Here is a 22,201-nt window from a genome sequence, read left to right as displayed (position 1 = left end):
TTAAAATTCCTCATCTAATCAATGTTTATTTAACAATATCATTTGAATATTCAGATGTCGATGTGTAGCGCTCCATTACGTGAATTGTCGAACCCCGGGGCAAGTGGAAGTATCTTTTATCTAACAGATGATGATGAATTCATCATAAAGACTGTACAACATAAAGAAGGAGAATTTTTGCAGACACTTCTTCCAGGATATTATATGGTAAGCTTTAATATCTTTTTAAGTATTCAATGATTTTATATTGAGACATATAAAAAGGATAATTTTTATTTATAGAATTTAAATCAAAATCCAAGAACATTATTGCCAAAATTCTTTGGGTTATACTGCTATCGGTGTAATAGTAAAAATGTTAGACTAGTTGCTATGAATAATCTTCTACCCTCATCTGTGAAACTACATCAAAAGTATGATTTAAAAGGATCGACATACAAAAGAAAGGTTCGTAATTTTCTGATATTTATATTGATTTTATGATGTTTATTTTTTACAAATTTTATGAAATATATTTGATCCACAGGCATCGAAATTAGAAAGATCGAAAAACTCCCCAACATATAAAGATTTAGATTTTATGGAACATCATCCGGAAGGGATTTTTTTGGAAGCAGATACATATAATGCTCTAGTGAAAACTATTCAAAGAGATTGTCGAGTTTTAGAAAGCTTTAAAATTATGGATTACTCTTTACTCGTTGGTATTCATAACCTTGACCAGGCTGCAAGAGAGAAAACGGTAAGTATTATGAAAATAAAGAAAATGTTTTAATTTATCTGTAAAAGTATAATATACAATTTTTTATATTATAGCAGGAACAAAGATTACTGACGAGTGCAGAGGAAGAAGTTGGTGAAGTTGGAGGTGAGAGTGCAGGATTCATTCAAGCAGAACGAGATGATAGAGTAGGAGCTAGCGCTCTAAACCGATCGCGAAGTATAAATCGACAAAGGTTAGTTGCGCACAGTACCGCTATGGAAAGTATTCAGGCTGAAAGCGAGCCCATTGACGAAGAGGACGATGTACCGTGAGTATCACGTTTTCATTTCCTTATATCACGATTGTATACAAAACGAGTGCTCTCATAACGTGGTTTTAATTATGTTCGTATTCCTAGCAGTCCAGGTGGAATTCCTGCTCGTAATGCTCGTGGTGAACGCCTGTTACTTTTCCTTGGTATTATTGATATTTTGCAAAGTTACAGGCTCAAGAAAAAATTGGAACATACTTGGAAATCGATGATACACGATGGTGTAAGTTGTATAATACTTCTTTCTCTATAATTATTAATTTTTGATTATTTAATTTCTATTTATTATATAGATCACATTGAAATTATATATTATTATTATTGATATTCTTTCATTGTGTTTTGTATACTCTAAAGAATATAAATTGTATTTGCTTGCAGGATACTGTGTCAGTACATCGACCAGGTTTTTACGCGCAACGTTTTCAAGATTTCATGGCGAAGACAGTATTTAAGAAGATACCATCACGTAAGTACCATCCTAATCAGCCTCTTCTAACAAATTTGACCTCAATGTTAACACTGAACAAAGCTCATTCTTAATTTGTAAGCAATTTTTTAATAAGTTCTTACGATTATATTTTAAGTTCATTAATATCGACTGACGTTTCTCCTATTTCGTCAAATCGATTTGGCTATATCTCGTGTAAAGCATAAAGTACAAGAAAAATTTTAGGCTTTAAGAGTAGAGTAGAAATTATAACGTCAAATATTTTTATCGCCAGCTAAACGTGATTAATTAAATCTTTCTGTTTATAGTAATAGAAACAATTACTGTGATTCAACTACATATTATATAATGCAATGTTATCGCATAATACGTTTTACAAAAAAGAAAAAAAGAAAAAAAAAGAAAAAATCTTTGGAACATATTTTAAATGTACGGATAGGGAAATAGGGGTGAAGAAGAATTTGGAAAATTGAAATGCAAAGGGGTAAAATGCTCAAAAAAGAATGGTACTTATATATTAACGCGTATAATTCTGCCATTTACAATTAAGTAGCGACATAATAATCTTGTTATTTAAGATTCCAGTTTGTATAGAGCCGTAAGCTATAAGCTAGAATTATTGATAAATATATAATTTTTTAGCTTCCTTATTATATAATCGCTATCACTGATCGTTTAAGTTTATTTATTCGATTCAGTGAAACATTATTTTATTTTATCGTAATGCATGATAAGTTCAATATCGAATCAGCGGATTCTTCGATTATGTAAATCTTCTATTCCATAACGATTTCATTCGTTATATATTATATATCATTCCTTCATTTTTATTTTTTTATCTTATTTTCTATTTTTTTATTTACCGAAAAACAGCTGCTCGAAGCGAGAATGAGCGAATATCAATTTCTCTCTACTAAAATCATTTATCACAATCAAATTTAGCCGTCCAGAAAAATTCTAATAATCGTAATAGTGACTTAAGGTAATTAAGTGACTGCAGAGAATGCGATAAATCCTATGCGGATATCCGAAAATTATGCACGCATTGATTGCGTCTCATATCGATTTTTAGGAAACTTTTTAAAAGGAAATTTTATTTCAAATCATGTGTTTTATATACACATGTATAGTATATAAAAATTATAAAATCTAGTTGGTTATCCCGATATCCATTTTTCGGATACCTGCATTATCCTTGATAATCAATGCTATCGATCAAATATCCTGGGTTTATTGAATGTCAGTTGGTCACTTTTGGGTTTTGTATTGTGGTGTAACTAATTGCTAACACGGCACACATATTTTTTTCGATAGGCTTATTTTGGTTCAGTTTTATAACGTTCTTCGATTCATTTATTATTTTGTTCTTTTCAATAATTGATTTCATTGTTCACTTTGCATTTCGTTTCGAAACAATCATGTTTTATCTTGAGATGTTTAGTAAATAAAAATTCCATTTAATGAGAATCAAGTAATCAATCCACTGGTGTCCACATACGTAGCTGAGTATTTTGTTGCCAGTAATCACGCTAATATAGAGCACAAATTTGCTAATTATGCACAAGTACGTAATGAAAGCATCTCGAGAAGCACGAGTAGCGATCAAAATCGAATCATAAGGAAAACGGGTAATAAGGGATATAAAATTTCCGTGAAAAGCGTATTATTATTGTAATGGAAATTTCATAATATTTTACCACTGAAACATAGCCGTCCCTATATAAATAGAATTTGAACATATACTTACATATATCGAATGATTTTCAGTCAAGTTTTCCATCGTCGAAGTTCCTTCATTATTAACGTACGAATGTGCCAAAGTTTTGTAAAACTATTCCCACGTTCCTAATACTGTACAGAATAGTAAATGGCTCGTGATCACAGAGGTTTCTATTTTATGAACACGCGAGAAAGCAATCATTGATGACTTGCTGAAGCCTGCTAATGAAACAATGTCATAGATCGCACAAGATTTTGTTTTAACAAATAGTATGATTTTTATTGTCTATGATATTAGATAAAAAATTTATTATATGGTGTATAGTTCCAAAAAAAAAAAAAAAAAAAATTACAAATTTTTATATACATTTATCGTGATAATTTTTAAATATTGTTATACAATTACGAATAATTTTATGCGATCTATTGTGAACGCAGAGGAGTCTTCGTGGAGTGTACAGTCGAGTATATTTTGACAAAGCTAGTTAGTATGGCATGGATGTATCAGAGAGAGTACACGAGAGAGAAAGAAAGAATGTGTGAGAGTAGTATAAAATGGTAGAAGTAGATACATGTTCATTTTTATTGTGAAAATATTCAGCTATTAGCTCAACGTGGACACCAATGTACATATTTATATATTTTGCAATAAACATTTTCGCTGTTTACAACTTCATTTCATTTATGAAGCCTACCCGTATATATTACGTTTATATTTTCCATATATTTTTCTTTACTATTCTATATTTATTCTTTTTTCTCTCTATTTCCTAGTGATATTTTTTTTTTCACTGGTTAATATTCTTACTATTATCGTTATCATCACCACTATTACTGCTACTGCAACATATTATTAAATATACTATTTAAATATTATCTCATCATATACCGTAATTCCTTCATATTCTCGTCATTGTAGCCATTGAATCATCTATAAAGTTTTGTTTTATGCACCATACCATCGCGTTACACTTTATGTATTGTCTTAAATAACGTATCATGCAATGTGTTTGTTGTTTGTGTTTTAACGTTTGGGTTTCAATCACGATTCGTTCACTATTTGTACTTTGTGATGTAATTACCAAAGTACGATGATTCGATATCTATAAAAATCAGAAAAATCAATGAGACGATATTTTTTGTCGATATCTTTCACCATTTTTTAAACATAATATATAAAAAAATTTTATTTTCTATCCCTTTATTTTCTTTTTCTTCTTTTAATAGATCTTTTGTTTCAGGTAATGATCATCCTTTTGTTTGACATCTTAACTTTTGTATTTCATTCAATACCTTATTTCAGATACCTCGTACGACGGAATTAAGATTATTCGAACAAAAACAAAGAATCATATTTCCGTTTCGATTATATTAATTAATTATATTATATTAATTCGTAAGAATTAATTCAAAGAAATATATAGATAAATCAAAGTTCGAATAATTGAACTTCCGACACGATAAGACGTCACTAATATCGTTTAATAAAAATCAACTCGCGATAGGTTACATAAAAAGTAAATGACACACTGTAATTATTTATTTGATCATTAATTCATTCACAAGATCAAGAATGATATTCTTGTATCTCCGCTTTTCTCTTCCTCTCTTTCTCTCTCTATCTCTATCTTTTATCTATCTCTTTAATTCTGTCTCGAGACAAGAATGTCGTATTAACCCCGCTTTCCTTTGTGTTGCTACTTTGATTCTCGGCAGTCCCTATAATCTATCGATCGTTTTAATAATCCGGTATATATTAAAGATGTTTAAGTACGGAGTTAGCTAAATGTTGATGTTTTTGTGTCCCGTGCACTTCTTTTCGTGTCAACCCCCAATGACCTGATCTGACCTGCTACCGATCGAAACTCGAAAATCGAATACCAAAAGTGGACCTGCCTGAGATTAAGGGGAATCATCGCAAATTCCGTAACCTCGTCACCAGCTACATAGGTAACTTTGTCTGTCTGTTCGTCCATCTGTCTGTCCATTTTTGTATGGTTGTATGTTTGTTTTTTTTTTTTATTTCTCTCTCTTGCCTTTTTTTCTTAAATTTTTTAATTTCTCTTTGAAATAAATAAACGTCGAACGTTTATCTGCTTGTATGCGTATACTTTTTAATCTATCTCTGGTGTCCATCTGGTTTGTTATTCCTTCGAGTATCTTGGATTGCTTCACGATCTTTTACTATCGTGTTGCTGGTTTTTCTTTAATATTTTTTTTCTTTTTTTTTTCTTTTTTCTTTGTTTCCTAATCTACTAATTATAAAATTCTTTCTATTTGCAACTCGTCGAATTTCTACTAATTTAGATGCTTTTCTGTTTTTTGGCAAATACAGTCTTTGCTCAAAGTGAGTTTTTCTATATCAAGTTCAAGTAGAAATTGATACGTAGAACGTTGAAAGTATTAATGGTTTTTATACATCACTCCTATGTCCATTACTTACTGGCATGTAAAACCAATCTTTTTTATAGTAATTGTAGATGCGTTATCACACGTGTACATTTGTAAATAGGAAAGATTGTAAGTGCAAAACGCTTTCTTTTTTGCAATTATTAATTTTTCTCTCTCTTTATTTTTTCAATCTTGATCTTAACACGTTCAAGTTCGAATGATATTGCGTTCCCTTAAGTATTATATTTAACACTGATCTTTTGTGATATGCTTATTGTTCGTAAATTTGGAGTATCTTCCTGAACGTTTTGGTTTTCTTGTTATCTGATTCACTTCTTTAATCTCACAAATATTATACCAATATCTCACTCTCATTTTTTTCTTTCACGAAATTCTTTTTCAAGTATAATTTTATATCCGAAGATTTCATCTTGCAACGCTTCTTTGATTGTCTTTCTCACTTATCTTTAGTCCATCTTTTCAATATTTTACCCAAGCACATATGTATATAAACATAATCGTAATTTTTTAGATATTTGCATTCCTCAATTTTTATCCACTGTATATATAAAATGTACTCCGAATATATTTTTGTCCTTTATACCGAGAATAAAATAATATATATTTATATTTGAAATATAAATATCTTGTATCATTGGCAAAAAAAAGTCGGAGTACTAAAAATTATAAGAAAAAGAATAATCGAATTTTTTTATCGATTTTCCAATTTTCACTCTGCTTTTGCATCGTGAGTTCTGTATGTCTGATTGAAATTCTCTTCCTTCTGGTTGTTATCATTTTCTCACACTTGTCTCTTTCTCTTCTTCTTCTTCTTCTTCTTCTTCTTTTTTTTTTTTTTTTTTTTTAAGCTTCGACACGTTCACAACTTTTCAATTACACTAAATAACTACCCAACTCTTGATCGATGACCCTTTTTTTCCCTATCTCTTTGCGCGAATCTAGGTCACTCTCCTTTCAAAAAGCATCTAAAGAACAAATATCTAATCCCTGCTTATAGTCGCGTCCGGATTTTTAATATTTTAACACTCCCACGATTTGGATGACATATATCAGAATTTTCGTTAGGAATATATTTTTGTCTAAAACATATGTACACACATGATATTCACATGATATTCCAGATCTTAATCACAATAACCACGAATTAAATCTTGTTATGAAGCACATATTTAGATAACATATGAACCATACAAAAGTAAAACTTAATCAAATTTATCGAAAAAAATCACTTGATTTTTCTTGAGATATATCTAAAAATTTATAAGAAAATTGATATTTTACCGTGTTAGGTATCTTTACGAACAAAATCATAAAATCTACATCAATATTTTAAAATATAAATTAAATTGATAACCCAAAAGTTTTTACACTCTCTTTGTGAGAGTCAAGATACTTGTGAAAAGTGGAAATCGATTAGTTTAACTTCTGATTGGTTCATAAATGATCTGTGAAAAAAAAATTATAAGAGTTAAGAATATGTTTTTCGAAAATTTATTCTTATCTCAAAGACAAAATATTCATAATTGAATCAAAGATGCTCACATGTGTAGTTGCGTGTCAAATTCTGCCATCGTTTTCTCTCCAGTACCAGAATAATTCTTCCCAGATAACATCGAGAATCGCGGCTCGTTCTAATTAACTTTGTTGTCCGGATTCTAATCAGACCTGAACACAAGGCAATACAGTCTGATAAAAACCTTTAGAGGCCGTGGCTACGCGTGTTCGAGCGATTATAATTAAATGTTCGTCGATCGTGATCGAACGAACGTTTCTGAACATTTGTTCGCTACAAGATGTCATCATAATATTCATGTACGTATATATACAAAATATACGATGTGTGGATAAAAATTCGTAGAAATTTTTTATTTTTCTACATAGGACAGGTACAGCAGTATATTTTTCTATTAATATTTCTGTAATTGATATTTTCGATATTTCAGAAAACAAAAAATATTCTACGATCTTTTTATCCACATCTAGTAAAGAAAGGCAAGTATAACGAAGAAAATGTGACGTGTATCGCAGAAGATACACAGTATTAATTCTATGAAAATTAGAAAAAGAGTTTTCATATAATTTGGATAAGATAGAAAGCTTTCGATGTTGTATCAGCTTTACCATCTATATGTGATAGATATTGACGAGTTCGAGATTAGACGAATTCGAGGCGAATCCCTCGTTTTGAAGTAGTATAGTTTCGTTTAAGCCCAGACCCTTGTCCGATAACGTAGAGAGATCAAAGAAGCGTAGCTCCATACATTATGGAGAAGAAGTTATTAGACGTAGTCGTGGCAAACAGTGCTGTAGCGAGATTTGTTTGATAATAAATTGGGATTATTGAGAATTGAATTCGAAATTTTGCGAAAAATTATGTTAACCTTTTCGATTTTAAATTATTTAAAAAATAATCATATTCAAACATTTTAAAATTTAAAAATAATCGAGGTCAAATTATAGAAAAAAAAAAAGTTTAAGATTTCTCAAATAGAATAAAAACTTCTTTGAAGTATGCAGTCTGCTATTGAGAGGATTAACTGATAATCAAAATTTTAATCGAAACGATAATGATTGCCAAACGACTCCATCGTGTATTAATTACGGTATCGTGGTAAATACGGTGCGAAAATAGAAAGTCTGCAATGCAATGAAACGTGCGTAATGCGTTTCGCGACTTACATGGTATACACGAAGCGCAGCGAGAACTTTTTCAAAACAAGTATTATACGACGCTTCATGCATAAGCTAACACTTGCTACGGTACTGACGTCAGCTTTTGTAGCGTTAACTCGTTTGATACATCCCCCCTTTTACGATACATAGGCACAGTTCTCAGACTTTTTTTCCAATTAATCGTTCCGATTTCCATCAGTATTTATCGATGTTTTCAACCCTTCAACCTACGTCGAGTATCGCGGTATTAATAACCCGTTGATTTGTGTTTCAGCATTGAAACATTCCCCGTCGAAGAGAAAAAGCATAACCAGGCCGCTCAGGCCGTTGGATGGAGATTTCGATTCAACCGGTAAGTTTATTCGATCGATAGAATATCTTGGAAATTTCCTTTTTTTTTTTTTTTTTCGAATATTTGTTAATGGTCGATTTCGTATGCTTCGCGTGGTCCTTTGCGACTGGTTCTACGATTTGCGGACCAATTCGATGACTGATATTTTTATATATTTAAATTTATTCAAAATGGAAAAGATAAGTTAAAAAAAATTATATTGAGTATTCATTTCAAATATAAATTAAATAGAATCTATCAATATCTTATCTCTATAAAATTTTTTTAGAATGAGAGTCATTGTTGATTATTTGTCGTATTTGAAAAATTGAAGTCAAATTTGTAAAATGAAATTGGGACAATATAACCGCAACGGAGTTTGTATTCGATTAGTAATTATAAAATAAGAGATCATCTGGAATTGATCCGAGTCAAAAAATCGATCCTGGTCCGAAAATCGTGCAGATGAAATACGAGCGAACATTTTCCACAATCTTATTATTGGCTTTGCGCTGAATTTCACATGTGTAGCCAGGCACAGCGATCAGAGCAATAAATTTAGATCCTGTCTATCAAAGTTCCCTGTCTCCAAAACGTTCACCACGATTCCTGTTATCTCTGATGGTGTCAAGATATATTATTGAACCATCTCTCCTATCAGCCGTTTCCTTTGAGAAGATAATCTGTTTTACGAAGATTGCTCGTGCGTGCTTTCACGTGTTAATCAGGTACGCCTATTCGTGTCGGTAGACAATTACTTTCTCGTAACATTAAACTTAATCTCTCTATCGATAAATTTTCATTTACAAATTTCTTCTATTCGTCGAAATTTATTTAAAACGATCGATTCAACTCGATACGAACTTCAAAGTCAATCAAATCGCGTGACAATACCATGTGAATCTGACAATCGATAAGATTAAAAAATTTATAATACCATCAGCAACGAAAAAAAGAGATTTAATAGTATAATCCAATTCTATCGTAAATTATTATCGACAATCCGTTATGGCTTTATCCGTCTGTCCATACGCATCCTTCGAATTCCGTCCGATTCTGTCTGCAGACGCATACAACGTACAAATACAGCTTTCTATCGTGAATGTCAGTCGAATGCGCGCATTCCGATCATCGATTCCCTCTCTATTTGCCTCGAACGTCCCTTGCTCGAATCCCTATTTTATTTCGGGACACGTTCGATCCGTGACTGGACAGAGAGACTTTAAAATCGAGAAACAATGATAAAGATGATCTGTAGTTTCGAGAATAACGAGTGGTTAATGTTTCTATCGCCAAATCGCGAAAGAAAAAGTCGGAAGTTTCTCTGTCTGATCAAGAGTCGCACACATGGTGATACGGTAATGGTACATGGTGTTGTATGGTGGTTTAGCGGTGCCGACAACCGGAACTTCGACAATGCATGCTACGTCACCCACGAAAGCTGGTGAGTCTCATACGATCACTTATTTTCCTAATATTCCATTTAATTATTTCTGATCGTTATTCGCGGTCTCTTTTGTTTCAATTAAACGTCTATGAAGATCTTTCGAATACTTATTTCGTCTAATAACAAAAAATATATATATATATAACGAGATAGTAATATAGCAACGTGTAAATAGGAATTGTGTAATAAATTTAGAACGATATCTATTTAGAGACACGATTAAGTTGACCATTTCCATTGATAAAATAATCTTAAATCGTATTAGTCACTCGTTGCTCTACTATTATATATTACACGTTTAATATTTTTCTCCAAAGAGTTGTCACGTTGCTTCGAAATCACAAACGATACGGCGAAAGAGTCATTTCATTTCAATCCAACAATAAATTGTACGAATCACCGTGGAAATCGACGGAAAAAAAATTTTTCGGTTCAAAGCAATCTCGAAGCAACGTTGCACGATATTGATCACCATGCGATCTCACTCACCCAGCTTCTCTGTTTCTGTCTGCCCCTCTCTCTCTCTCTGTCTCTCTCTCTCTCTGTCTCCTTACCCCCAACGTGTTCACGTCATCATTGTCGGTGCACTTCTACGCAACCTCCGTATTCGATTCTGCCCGGTTCCCGGCCGACGTCGCACGACCTTGGAAACAACCCTGGACGACACGATAACAGTGACCCCGACAGACCCTGCGATCAGCACGACCAGCACGGTGATGTCGACCAGTTCCGCGCCAATCGCCACCTCCACCCCGGTTAACTTCGCCGCGGGCCCTGTGAGCCCGCCTCCGTTGACCTTGGCCGCCGGTCCAGGCCCCCCTCATCAAGAGCAACCAGTGACGACCTCAGCGGCCAAGGTCACGAGCTATCCAGCCGTCCTGAAGGGCAGGACCGCCGCCAGCCCACCGAATCCGAATCTGGTACCTTCCGGCAAGATTCCACCTCCCGTTCCCCCAAGAGGCACCGGCCAATCGAGGACCGCGAGGTCCTCCGAGGAGCACCGTGGCCCCGGAACGGCCACCTCCACGTCCTCGATGACGTCCAGCCGAGGTGACGAAGCAGCCATAATCACGAGATACCGCTTGCATGAAAGTTCGAGCATCCTGCACCACCTCCCCACACCCGATTACATTTCTACATCTACCGTTTCTGCTGCGTCCGCCGTCACTACTTCTACTGCTACTAACTACTCTACGTGTACCTCTTCTCTCTTCTCCGCCGCCGCTGGTACCGCCACCATCACATCCTCGTTCACCACGACTGCTAACAACACCGCGAACCGTCACTCCGACTATAACAATACTACCACCGAAACATCCACCACCGTTCTGCATACCGACGTGTTGCATGCCCGTACTCCTGCCTACCTACCCCCACGATACGACAAATTGGCGTTCCACGACCGATCCGCCGACATGGCGGCACCCTTCGATAGCATCCACGAGGAACGGTCTCCGATGTATTGGAACGACTGGCCGATCGAGAACATCTACGAGGAGCAGGAGGAATTCATGAGCATAGAGAAGGTCGACGACTCGTACGTGATCAGGACTAGCCCGTATCCGTTCAGGCCCGAGAGAGGGAATTTTAAACAGACGAGGGAGAAAAATGTCCCGATCAATTCTGAGAGAAATATACCGGAAACTGGTGTGATTACGGAAGAGTGGAGAAGAGAGCCTAAGTCGAGAGCCGAGCACATGGCCAAGTTCACGTACTTCTTGAACCCCGCGTCTAGACCAGAGTTAATGAACTACAAGATGTCGCGAAAGGACAAGAAGCACTCGGAGACGTACTACGAGCGGATGAAGAGAAAGCAGAGAGAGCTCGAGAGCTCGATCATGACGTTGACGCAATGTATGGATCGAAACAGGATCGTGGATAATAGAATCGAGGCTTCCAGAGTGGACAGATCGATCGCCACGATAGTTAAGAAGGAGAACGTTACTGAGATGAAGAAGATCGATATTCAAAAGCTTATGGAGCGTAGAAGAGATAGTAAAGTATTGAAGAAAATCAGGGAGAAGTCTGCTCAGAGGAGGAAGAAATTAGCTCCTAAACCTTTGTCGAGGGTGCAACCTATTGCCAATCCGAGAAAAGTGAACGATTATGAGAATTTTGAGAGAAAGAAGAAGATAGAGAAATATGGAACTACATCTTCGAAATTTGATTATGGAAATAATGAATATTTGACAAAATCGAAGAATGACAAAATGGTGGAAAATAAGGAATATCCGATTGTTCTTAAAGGCGATAAAAGAACATTCTTGGTTACGAAAGTTAACGAGGAAGCTTCGAAGAAGTTGAAGGAAACGATTTATTCTTCCCAGATTACAACCAAGATTGCTGATAGAGATAAATTTGATAACAAAGATGAAACAAGATCGATAATTTCTAATAAGATTGAAATGAATTTACTGAAGAATCAAATGTCTGATAAACAAAGGCTGAAGTCCAGATCTATGGGTGAATTGGAAAAGGACAAAGAAATAACACCTAAAATTTTAAAACCACAAACTAATCTTAATATATCGCAAGAGCGTTCTTCTCCCAATATTTTGGTACCAAATATTTCTTTCTTGTACACCTATAGATCGAAGAAAGCGTAATGTCAATGAAGAAAAAAAAGCACTATCTGTTTCGATAATCATTGAAAAGGGACCAAATAATAAAGGCATCAATTTTAGAATATTTTCAAGATGGAATTTTGTGAGAAGAATTTGTGGGAAGAAGATACAATTAAAGACCTTTAAAACACTACAACATATTACAAAAACTTTTCTTCCTTTTGCATGCGTAAAAACATTTTAAGTTTACTCTTTATTTTTTTCATCTCTCATCATTCGATCTCTCACTTGTGTCAGTTTGTAAAAATACCTGTTTTAACTAAGTCTCATGCAGAAACGAGAATTTTTCTTCCACTGTTACTTCTGTGAGAACGAAGAAGTTAGTTGTTTTAATGTTTGCGTATTTTTTACCACTAGATTATGCACTTTGTCGTTTACTGTTTTATCGTATATAAGCTCGATACTGTATTAATATCGATTTTATGGCATCGATGAGGTACCGCTCGAAACGCTGAGATCGACTATCCTCGGCACACAAAAGGTTTTAAATTTGAAAAAGTAGTATGTGTAAGAATTGATTTTTTTCTTTGTCTCGATTGAAGTGTATTTCTGCATGCATATACGATCTCTGTTAGGACAAAGAATAGACGTAACTTATAAAGTAACTAAAAAAAGAATTTTAAAAAATTGTTATTGCATTTCTTTCTAATAAAATAAACTTTATTTATTTTAATTGATAAATATTTAATTTATCTAATAGAATTTGATATAGATACTGTATTATATATTTGCGAAAATTATAATTTAGCGCTAATTATTAAACAAGTTTCTGGATGTACAGCAAGACGAGAAAGAACGGAAAATCTTTAAAGTTTTCTTAAGAAATTTAGAAATAGTTACGTCTATGTCTAAAAAAAATCATGTTTAAACATTTTTAAAAATAATCCATTGAAATATCGTCAATATAACATCTGAACGGAACACAGAGTTTTGTCGGTGTGTTTGTGTGGTGTGCTCTCTGTATCAGAGATATAAAGGGACGTTCACACGAGTGTACTGTAGTTATGAAGCCTTTTTCTTCGAACAAAATATCGCCTTATGTCATGCTGGCTAAAAGTAGTTTGCTATTTGTGCACTTCAGTAGATAAAGCAAATAGATGTAGTAATTCTAGAACGTGTTGTACCATTACAAGTTGGAATGGCTTATTCGAACTGACTTCAATAGGAAGTGTTGATTAATTTCTAACGTTTTAATCCTGTATTTGAACGAGTTCCTGCCAAAGTCGATACGACAGAAAAATAATTGAAAATTTGAAGTGTACGCTTGTGCAACAGAATCGAAATTAGCACATGTGTGTTTGATAAACGTTAGAAATGCTCCTGATGTAATTTTTTTTTTGTGATTGCTTATTGTATTGTGACACTGATAACACAGCTGTCGAGTAGGTAATATTTAAACCTATTTCAATTGCTTTCCGTAAAGACAGAATAATTTATAATTTTTCACACGTATTTTTCAATACGATTAACTTGAAAAAATGTGCTAAATTTTTATCATGGATTATTATGTTTTAAATATTTTTTTTATTATACAGACCAAGGTAGAATATAGCACACAACGAGTATTTATTTGTTTGCTTAAATGCAATGTAAAAAATATCGAATTGGCAAGATTTGTTTGAAACACTTTGTTTTTCTCCGTCTCTTTTTTACGAGACTTTCCTCTGCTAACGATCCTCTCCTTAGAACCCTTGACAACGAAACAAGCACATTATATCGTGTTCATTAGGGCTAACTGTAGTGCGCTTTTTGTAGGTGGCACCCTTCCCTCCACTTGCTCCACCCCGCCCCCGCCCTTTGACGATGCAGTGCGCTCAAACGACCAAACCTTGGCTTCTGGTGGTCAACTTCAACAGGGTGCACCGACCACAATGTTAGCGAGCAGCCTGAGCACTGCTCAATCGAAACAGAATAAGGTTGTTCACCATGTCACTCTTACAAAGACTTATCACGATGCCGTGAGGTGAGTCAATCGAATATTTGCCTTTTAATTTCTTTCCTTTAAATACCAATATTCACCATCTATTTGAAAAATGCATCGAATATTGCAGCATATCTGATGTGCATTTGGAAAGCAGCGGTAGCGGAAGCGGAAGCGGCGGAAGGGAAACGAAGTCGTCGTTGAGCGTGGAAAGTGGTGGAAGCAGTCGAGGAGGTGGTGGATTCACCTGGACACCACCCGCGGGCAGCGCCGAGGGCTCGACGCCCACCTGGACAGAGGGCACACCGTCCTTCACTGAGAGTTCCAGCAGCGGTGACGCAGGTAAGTTTCCGTACGCGCTCACTATCTACTACGCCACCTGAAGGCGCCTTGAGGATTCCTTCGTTCTCTTCTTCTTCTTCTTCTTCTTCTTTCTCTTCTTCTTCTTCTTCTTCTTCTCTTTCTTCTTCTTCGATCTTCGTGGCGAAAGGATTTGCATCAAGCGTGACCGTTCCATTGATTGCCCTATCGTTTATGCTGGCTTGTCGAGAAGGTGAAATTATATTATGTGTTTCTTCAAACTAAAAGATTATAAAAAATTGGATTTGATTTGATTTATTTTATGTAATTTAAGCGAGATTAAAGCCCGTTAGAAATTTTCTGGAACTTTATCAAAAATTATGTTGCACAAATATTGAACTATATTTCCATATAAACTAACTTTGCATAACAATTCTATAGATCAAAATTTTTTTTATCTTTATTCTTCTTAGAACACTTACTAAAGAGATAGACACAAATTTTACAATGTAAATACCTCTATATATTTTGTTATATGAATTTAAATGTAGTTCAACTTTCGTTTAACACAATTTTTGATAAAGTTAATGACGATATTTAAGTAGGACACCCTGTATATCAAAAGAAATCATTTAAGTAGATCCGAAATTATTTTCAATTTGCTTCTTCTTTAAATATCGATGCTTTTGTAGAATAGGTTCCATTGAATTTCACTGTAGAAAGATTGGCTTCGAATGTCGTTCACAGTAGAGAGATTCCATCAGGCAGTAAATAGATCTTAGACACGCTATATAATTATCATTTATTATTACTCTCTCGCAAGTCTCGGATAATTAAACAACAAAACGAATCCGTTAATTTAACTGTAATATTGTGTTTTTAAATCGAGTATATCTTTCAGTAAGTATACATATCGAGTTACGGGCAATCAACGTGACGCTCGCGCCAGAAACCGGAAGTCTGATTAACGTGCCACCATTTAAGGTAGTGTTCTAAAACGAGCGAAAGTATATCGTTGTCGGTCATCGTATCATCGTTGTCCGATATATAATTCCAACTATTGTGTTATAATCATTTATACGAAATATATTATTTTTGCTCTTTGTAAACGGGTAATCTTTCCCGTGTTAACAAACGTGTAAAATACGTAGACCGTGCATTAGTTAGCGCTAATTCGGATGTAAAGTATAATCATCGAGAAAACACGGATAGATTTTGTGCGTAATCGTGAAACAAATACGTATTATTAATCACCTACATCGCTTGCATTTTGCGTACCAACATATTACGTAATCCGGAACTAAAGAGGTTTTAGAGCAAATTAAGTTAGACCATTTGCTACGGTACACTTCTTATTTTACTTTATGATTTAACGAAATTAATTCTATCGTGATATCATCGTTGTAATACTGATTTATACGAAAAATTAAAGGCGTTTCTGTTGCATGTTCTTCGAATTCTCGTTCGATTCTTGAAAAGATGCCATGTAACAAAAATTGATTATAATAAGAAAAAGAATGGAAAGTTAAAATGAACGACGACAACAACTCAGTGCCTAAATTTAATCTTATTGCCTATGCGTTTTGAACCATGTTTCGAGATTATTATTTATTTGTAAGTGTTTACGAAAGAAATGCTCTTAAATACTTCGATCGTGTGTCGCGTACGAAGGTGTTCGTCGCATAAGTTGAAATGAACGATGATTAATAATGATGATTAATGCGTGTAAAACATGACGAGCATCTTCGTCGTTTTTTTTTTTTTTTTTTTTTTTTAGATAGTTATGATGAAATGGATTAATTGTTCTCTTTGACAAGTACAATCGAACAACCGTCTTTTCTTAGCCCTGTCTAGGTGATCTCAATGTCTTGTCAAGTAATACTCGAACATTTTCTTTTCTCGACAATGAGAGCGACAATAAAGCGACAATTGCAAAAGAAAAATATACACGAGAATTCACTCTCTCATTATAACCTCTTATACACGTTTCTTTCTTCTATGGTTCCTTCGTAAGCAAGAATGGGCATCGCCTAGAACCGATGTTCTGTCGAGATAAGTTTCAACTTTTTTCTCTCTTTTTCTCTGTTCCTTTTTTTTTTCTTTTTCTTCAATTTTTCGTTTCACTCGCATACACCGTTATATAATAAAATAGCCACACACGCTTTTTATCACTCATAGACTGTTTAGATTGATGATATTAATTAGAACGATGCACGCTTTTTTCTTATCGATGCATCTTGGTAATTATAAGATCTCAAAAGAAGCATTTGAATTGAAAAATTAAATCCACGACTATAATAATATAACGATTCTTTTCTTTTTAAACGTTCCAATTTTTTAAGAAACTTAACTTCCCGTTACTAATATATAATGTATTCTTGGTGGTTCTTTTGGGACACAGGAACACATCATCAATTAAAAATTTCTCCTCAATAAATAACGAATTTTATCACTAGACAAACACGTATCTACGCTCCAGTGATCGAACAGCTGCAACATGTTGATCTATTTATTGCACTATGACGATTAACGATAATTTTAGGTTGGTCGACCACACCGATCAGGGGGCGTCAGGATGACGGAGGGAGGATTGCTACCACTGTCGAGGAGGCGCTAGCCAGTCTCACTACGGAAATGGTAAGTTGGCAATCGTAGCTTTGAACGATTGGTCACTCGAAAAGGTACGCTAGCGATATCCAGAGATCGTATTAATGTTATCTCTATTTCAAACGTGAAACATAAATTAACCCTTCTTTGACTGGCCAATTTATTAACTTGCAAAAAATCTAAAATAATTCTTCGAAAATATTTATCGATGCTTTTACTATATTATATAAGCATTCGTTAGGTCAAATATATATAAAAAGTATAAAAATAAAGATTCAAGGATGAAATTCAACTCAGAATTAATTCCAATGAAAATTAGATTTAAATTAGATAAGTTACTTAGTAAAAACGTAAAAGAAAAATATATTTCTTATTGAATATGATTATTTTACAAATATAAAAAAGCGATTTACTCTGTTTAATAAACCAGTCCCACGATCTCTAATCATCGTTATCGTTTACCTTCCTCGACCGATTCCTCGAGGCGGTAAGTGTGCAATCAAAGCCCGGTGACCGATCGATCGGATTGTGTAAATGTTTCCCCCGAGTGGCCGAGGGTTTTTTGTAACTAATAAACAGCCCCCAGACGACGACGCGTGACATCTGCGCCGCGATGACGAGCGGGCAGAAAGAGTTCTGTCCTCGTATTAAAACTGTCGTCGTGTCTTTGGTCTCGTTTACGTATCGCTTCCGTGTCGAGTCCCTATCTTTCGTATCGAATCCACAAAGGATAGCCGATTCGATCGCGCACGGAACGTTCCAAAGCGAAAATTTTTATAATTTTTTTCTATAAATTTGATACTTTATAGATAATTCGAATATAAAAATCATTCGAAAATAATGCATGAGACTTTGTTTGAGATTTTCTCTTTGCTTTTCGAGCATCTTGGACTGATCTTAGTATATAGTTTATTCTTTTAGCGATCGTATTTACGATAATAAATACTTTGTAGAAGAAGCTGCATGAACAGTTAGACGAGCCTTGAAACGATTATTTTTTCAAGTTTAATTACGTAATATTATACCGTCTAGTATAAATACTATTCTTTGTTCGAAATCGTCTCGAGATACTTCGAGACTATGATCGATTTCATAAATCATTCTTTCGAAGCCTTTCACAGTTTCTAGTTATTTGCTTACGATTCTAGACGCTAAGTTGTTGCATAATAAATATTAAAACAAACGATATCTATTTTTATTTGTAAAAATATCTTATAAAAATCATTTAAATCGCAAAACAAATTTTTGTAGAATCATTTTGAATTCAAGATTCCTCGTTCAATTTCATACAAAGAATTCAAACTTCAAACAAAGAAGAATCATTCGATTTAAAACAAAAGAAGGTCGTTGAATTACCTATCTGTCTTATTTTTTTCCACGCGACAACTCGAACGATACTCCAATTTCGAAACATAATGAACGAATCCTCGAATTTCTGCGTGCGAACGCATCTTAAAATTCGCAACGAACGCATCAGCGATTATTCTCTTGTGATTCAGCCAATTTTTTCACGAGTCTAGCCAAGAGTTTGCAACACGCGAAAGAATGTCGAACACGTAAAACGCGTCGGCCAAGTAATTCCATATTAACCCAGTATGGCAAGAATTCGCCGGTTATGGCGAAGCATTTCAAACGATCATCTTGACGTGAAAATATGTTCCGTATGGTGAACGATTTCGTTGAGAACAAGTCCAAACAATCGTCATTTGATATTTGATATTTCGAATTTGATAAGAACGATAGAGACCGCTTTGGAACGCTCCATGCGAGAAGATCAGACAATCTGAAAGGTTTCTCTATTTCCTCAAATCAGGAGATACTGCAGCACGAGTGAATGCAAAACAACTCGTCCCTCTAAGCTTCGTCGATTCAATGAGGTTTGGATATGGGTCTGGTGCGCCGTCGTAGCGACGAATCTTCGAAAAAAAAAAAAAAAAAAAAAAAGAAAATGAAGGAATTTCGAACGAGGGAAAACGAAATGGTAGAAAGGAGCGTTTGATCGCGAATCGAGACGGATGATTAAGAGTCGAGGAGGTGAATGCCGGACAAATATGACGTAATTTAATCATAATCATTCCTTCTTAAACAGTATTATCATTATACGATTCACAAATAATTTATCATATTCGATTCTGTACTTAACGAACACCTTCTGTAAGAAATATTCGTCTCGATTCGCGAGTTATCGAAATATTAATCATCCAATGTGTGTCAATCTCGCATTTACTCGTACGGTATAAATTTATGATTTAAATAGACGAGTTCTCGCGAAGCGAATAAGGAATCGATGAAAAAAAAAAAAATGATTCCGAAGCTTTGGAGATCGTCAGAAAGGGCCAGAAAGCTTATACACCGTGATAAAACTCGGCCTACAGTATTAGAAGATTGTATAATACTCGACACTCGTTCAGGATCCATACAATCTGTGGAATTGGCGAATCATCATTCCAATTATTTCTTTTTGTATATCGAGTTTCGTGGGCACTGTTGAAATTCTAATCGACAAATAGTTAAATGTAATAACGTCATGTGTTTTGATACATATGGATAATTAATTAAGTTAATAATTAAATTTTAGTTAGTTCAATTGTGTATCGATTAATGTGCACGATTCCGAGATTGCAGATCGAATAAAAAATTCGAATAAGATCGTGTAAAAGTTTTGGTAATCGGTAATAAAAGAGCGAGATCTCATCCGATTCCAAATTTTCCCGATTCGTCTCAAGACGAATGAAATACTTCTCGAATCACAGAACGATCACGCACACTTCCAATCACATTGTCTTCTGATTAATTATCCTTTTCGAAAAGTGTTTGAAGGAAAAAAAACACGTGCCATTATTACGATTAACTCGTTTTCTCATTGCTTGTTCATATCTAGCAGTATAAAATCAAATGATCATCGAATCATTGAGCTTTACGAGTGACATTTAGATTAAACGCGATGTAAGATTATCACGAGTATTTACTCATATTACCTCTTATCATAACTGACAATTACCTCTTGTTACGTCAGTTAGTTATAAACGTTAAGAGGAAGGCGATCGAGGGGGATGAAAGTCGTATAGCGAGGAGATGAAACGAGTTCTATACGGCCGCGAATGAAGATGTAAATAATACTTATGATCTAATTAGGAGGCAGTCCTCAATCCCGTTTTTATTACGATAATATAATCACCGGTCGTGTATATGTACCTATATGTGTCTCACGTTTTGTCTGTCTCTTCTGTATGTAATTATATATATACTTATACATATGTACACACATTAAATGAAACATGTATACCACATTTACACTCCTGTTCAAAAATCTTAGAATATTTGTTCTATTTTGATTTTGAAAATTGGATAAATTTAGATTATAACATAATTAAGTTGATACTTTATACGATAAAGGAAATAATAATGCCGATATATTTTTAATAAAAAATTCATGATTTATATCAAATATTAAAATTTGATTAGGAATAGAAAATGTCCTAAGGATTTTGAACAGGAATCTATATCGAGATGACCGGTGAATTCTAAGATGAGCTTTGAGCTTTATTTACTCGAGATTATTATTATTATTATTATACAGAATAACATTACAGATATTTTTTACTCGGGAATTTATTCTATTTCGAAAAATTTAAGTCTTCCAAAATTTATCGAGATGTCTCGACAAAGGAAGATTCTCGTTTCAGAAATATTTTATACAATTAATAAAAGCTAGGTTGATAAAGAAAAATAAAATACTACAAATTATTTCAAAGCTCGAAAAAGAATTCTCTGACCACTTCGATGCATATTATAAATATAACAACTGCGCAAACTGTATTATACGTGATACGATAAAGGAGAGTGATTGACGGGAATTCCGATGGTGTACGTATTATATATATATATGAATGGATAAAAATTTATATATATATAAATATTACAGTAGTCGCAGAACAAAAGAAAAAAAAAAAGAAAAAGAAAAAAAAGAAACAAATTATGTAAACGCGTTGCTAATAAGCGTGAGAGTTATCGTGAACGTTTTGAAAAAAAAACCAAAATGTTGTTCAATTACACGTACATACACGTATTATAATATATTGTCCTCAATGAAACGCTTTTGACAGTCGATATGTTGTATTTAGAAAAAACGGTGGTAAAAAAAAAAAATCTAGTCGCATCTCGGTGATCGGTCCATATTATTTCCTTCTTTCTCCGAGAACATTTTATTTCGTAGCTTTAATCGCGTCTTTCGCTCTCTATACTTTTCCCTTTAGCTTTGTGTAAAAAAAAAAAAGTCACTTCGTTTTTTAAGTTAGCGTAGTTGTTCTCTCCTTTTACTTTTTCTATTTCGTTCACTATATTGTGATCAATATACTAAGCATGTTTCGAAATTAATTCGATGTGTTACTTTGTTCCCTATTTTTCAATCTACGATTTAACCATTGAAATCCAAGGCAAGTACAATGAATAAACGAGCCATTCAACAAATGCGTTTCGATAATCATCCAGTGTAAATTTCTTCGAATACAAATTGATATTTACACTCACATCTCCAACGAAAATTCTATTATTTCCATTGTGATCGATTTTCAACGAGGAAACGTGACTCGCGCGAAACGTAGTAAGTATAAATACTCGATAAGAAGTAAAGAACAAACTTACGCGTCACGTTTGTTACACGCCTTTTCGTTTCAAAGGTT

General features: G+C 34.2%; 1 protein-coding gene across 19 annotated transcripts in view; it reads left to right on the top strand.

Moving 5' to 3' along the window:
* The window catches only part of PIP5K59B (Phosphatidylinositol 4-phosphate 5-kinase 59B), a 31,069-nt gene that overhangs the window by 3,471 nt on the left and 5,397 nt on the right, over nt 1-22,201 (top strand). For 2 of the 19 annotated variants that reach the window (XR_015294072.1, XM_012494139.3), the window contains exons 5-18: nt 55-207; nt 283-447; nt 527-742; nt 817-1,031; nt 1,122-1,257; nt 1,416-1,503; nt 5,092-5,154; nt 5,540-5,551; nt 8,564-8,641; nt 10,011-10,064; nt 10,743-11,117; nt 14,447-14,654; nt 14,743-14,954; nt 17,455-17,549. Coding sequence is in view for 18 of the 19 variants with exons in the window: in XM_012494139.3 (XP_012349593.1) it covers nt 55-207; nt 283-447; nt 527-742; nt 817-1,031; nt 1,122-1,257; nt 1,416-1,503; nt 5,092-5,154; nt 5,540-5,551; nt 8,564-8,641; nt 10,011-10,064; nt 10,743-11,117; nt 14,447-14,654; nt 14,743-14,954; nt 17,455-17,549 (2,070 nt within the window). In the remaining variant the exon portion in view is untranslated. Of the gene's footprint in view, nt 1-54; nt 208-282; nt 448-526; nt 743-816; nt 1,032-1,121; nt 1,258-1,415; nt 1,504-5,091; nt 5,155-5,539; nt 5,552-8,563; nt 8,642-10,010; nt 10,065-10,742; nt 11,118-14,446; nt 14,655-14,742; nt 14,955-16,926; nt 17,104-17,454; nt 17,550-19,332; nt 20,777-22,201 lie in introns of those variants that run through there. The other 17 variants (XM_012494146.3, XM_012494140.3, XM_031920187.2 and 14 more) reach the window with 17 other exon arrangements.

This window comes from Apis florea, unplaced genomic scaffold (assembly GCF_048593485.1).
Source record: "Apis florea isolate Af1SG1 unplaced genomic scaffold, ASM4859348v1 contig_3561_pilon, whole genome shotgun sequence".
NCBI classification, from domain to species: Eukaryota; Metazoa; Arthropoda; class Insecta; order Hymenoptera; family Apidae; genus Apis; species Apis florea.
The sequence above is the reverse complement of the archived record's forward strand: the minus strand, read 5'-3'. Positions and strand labels throughout refer to the sequence as shown.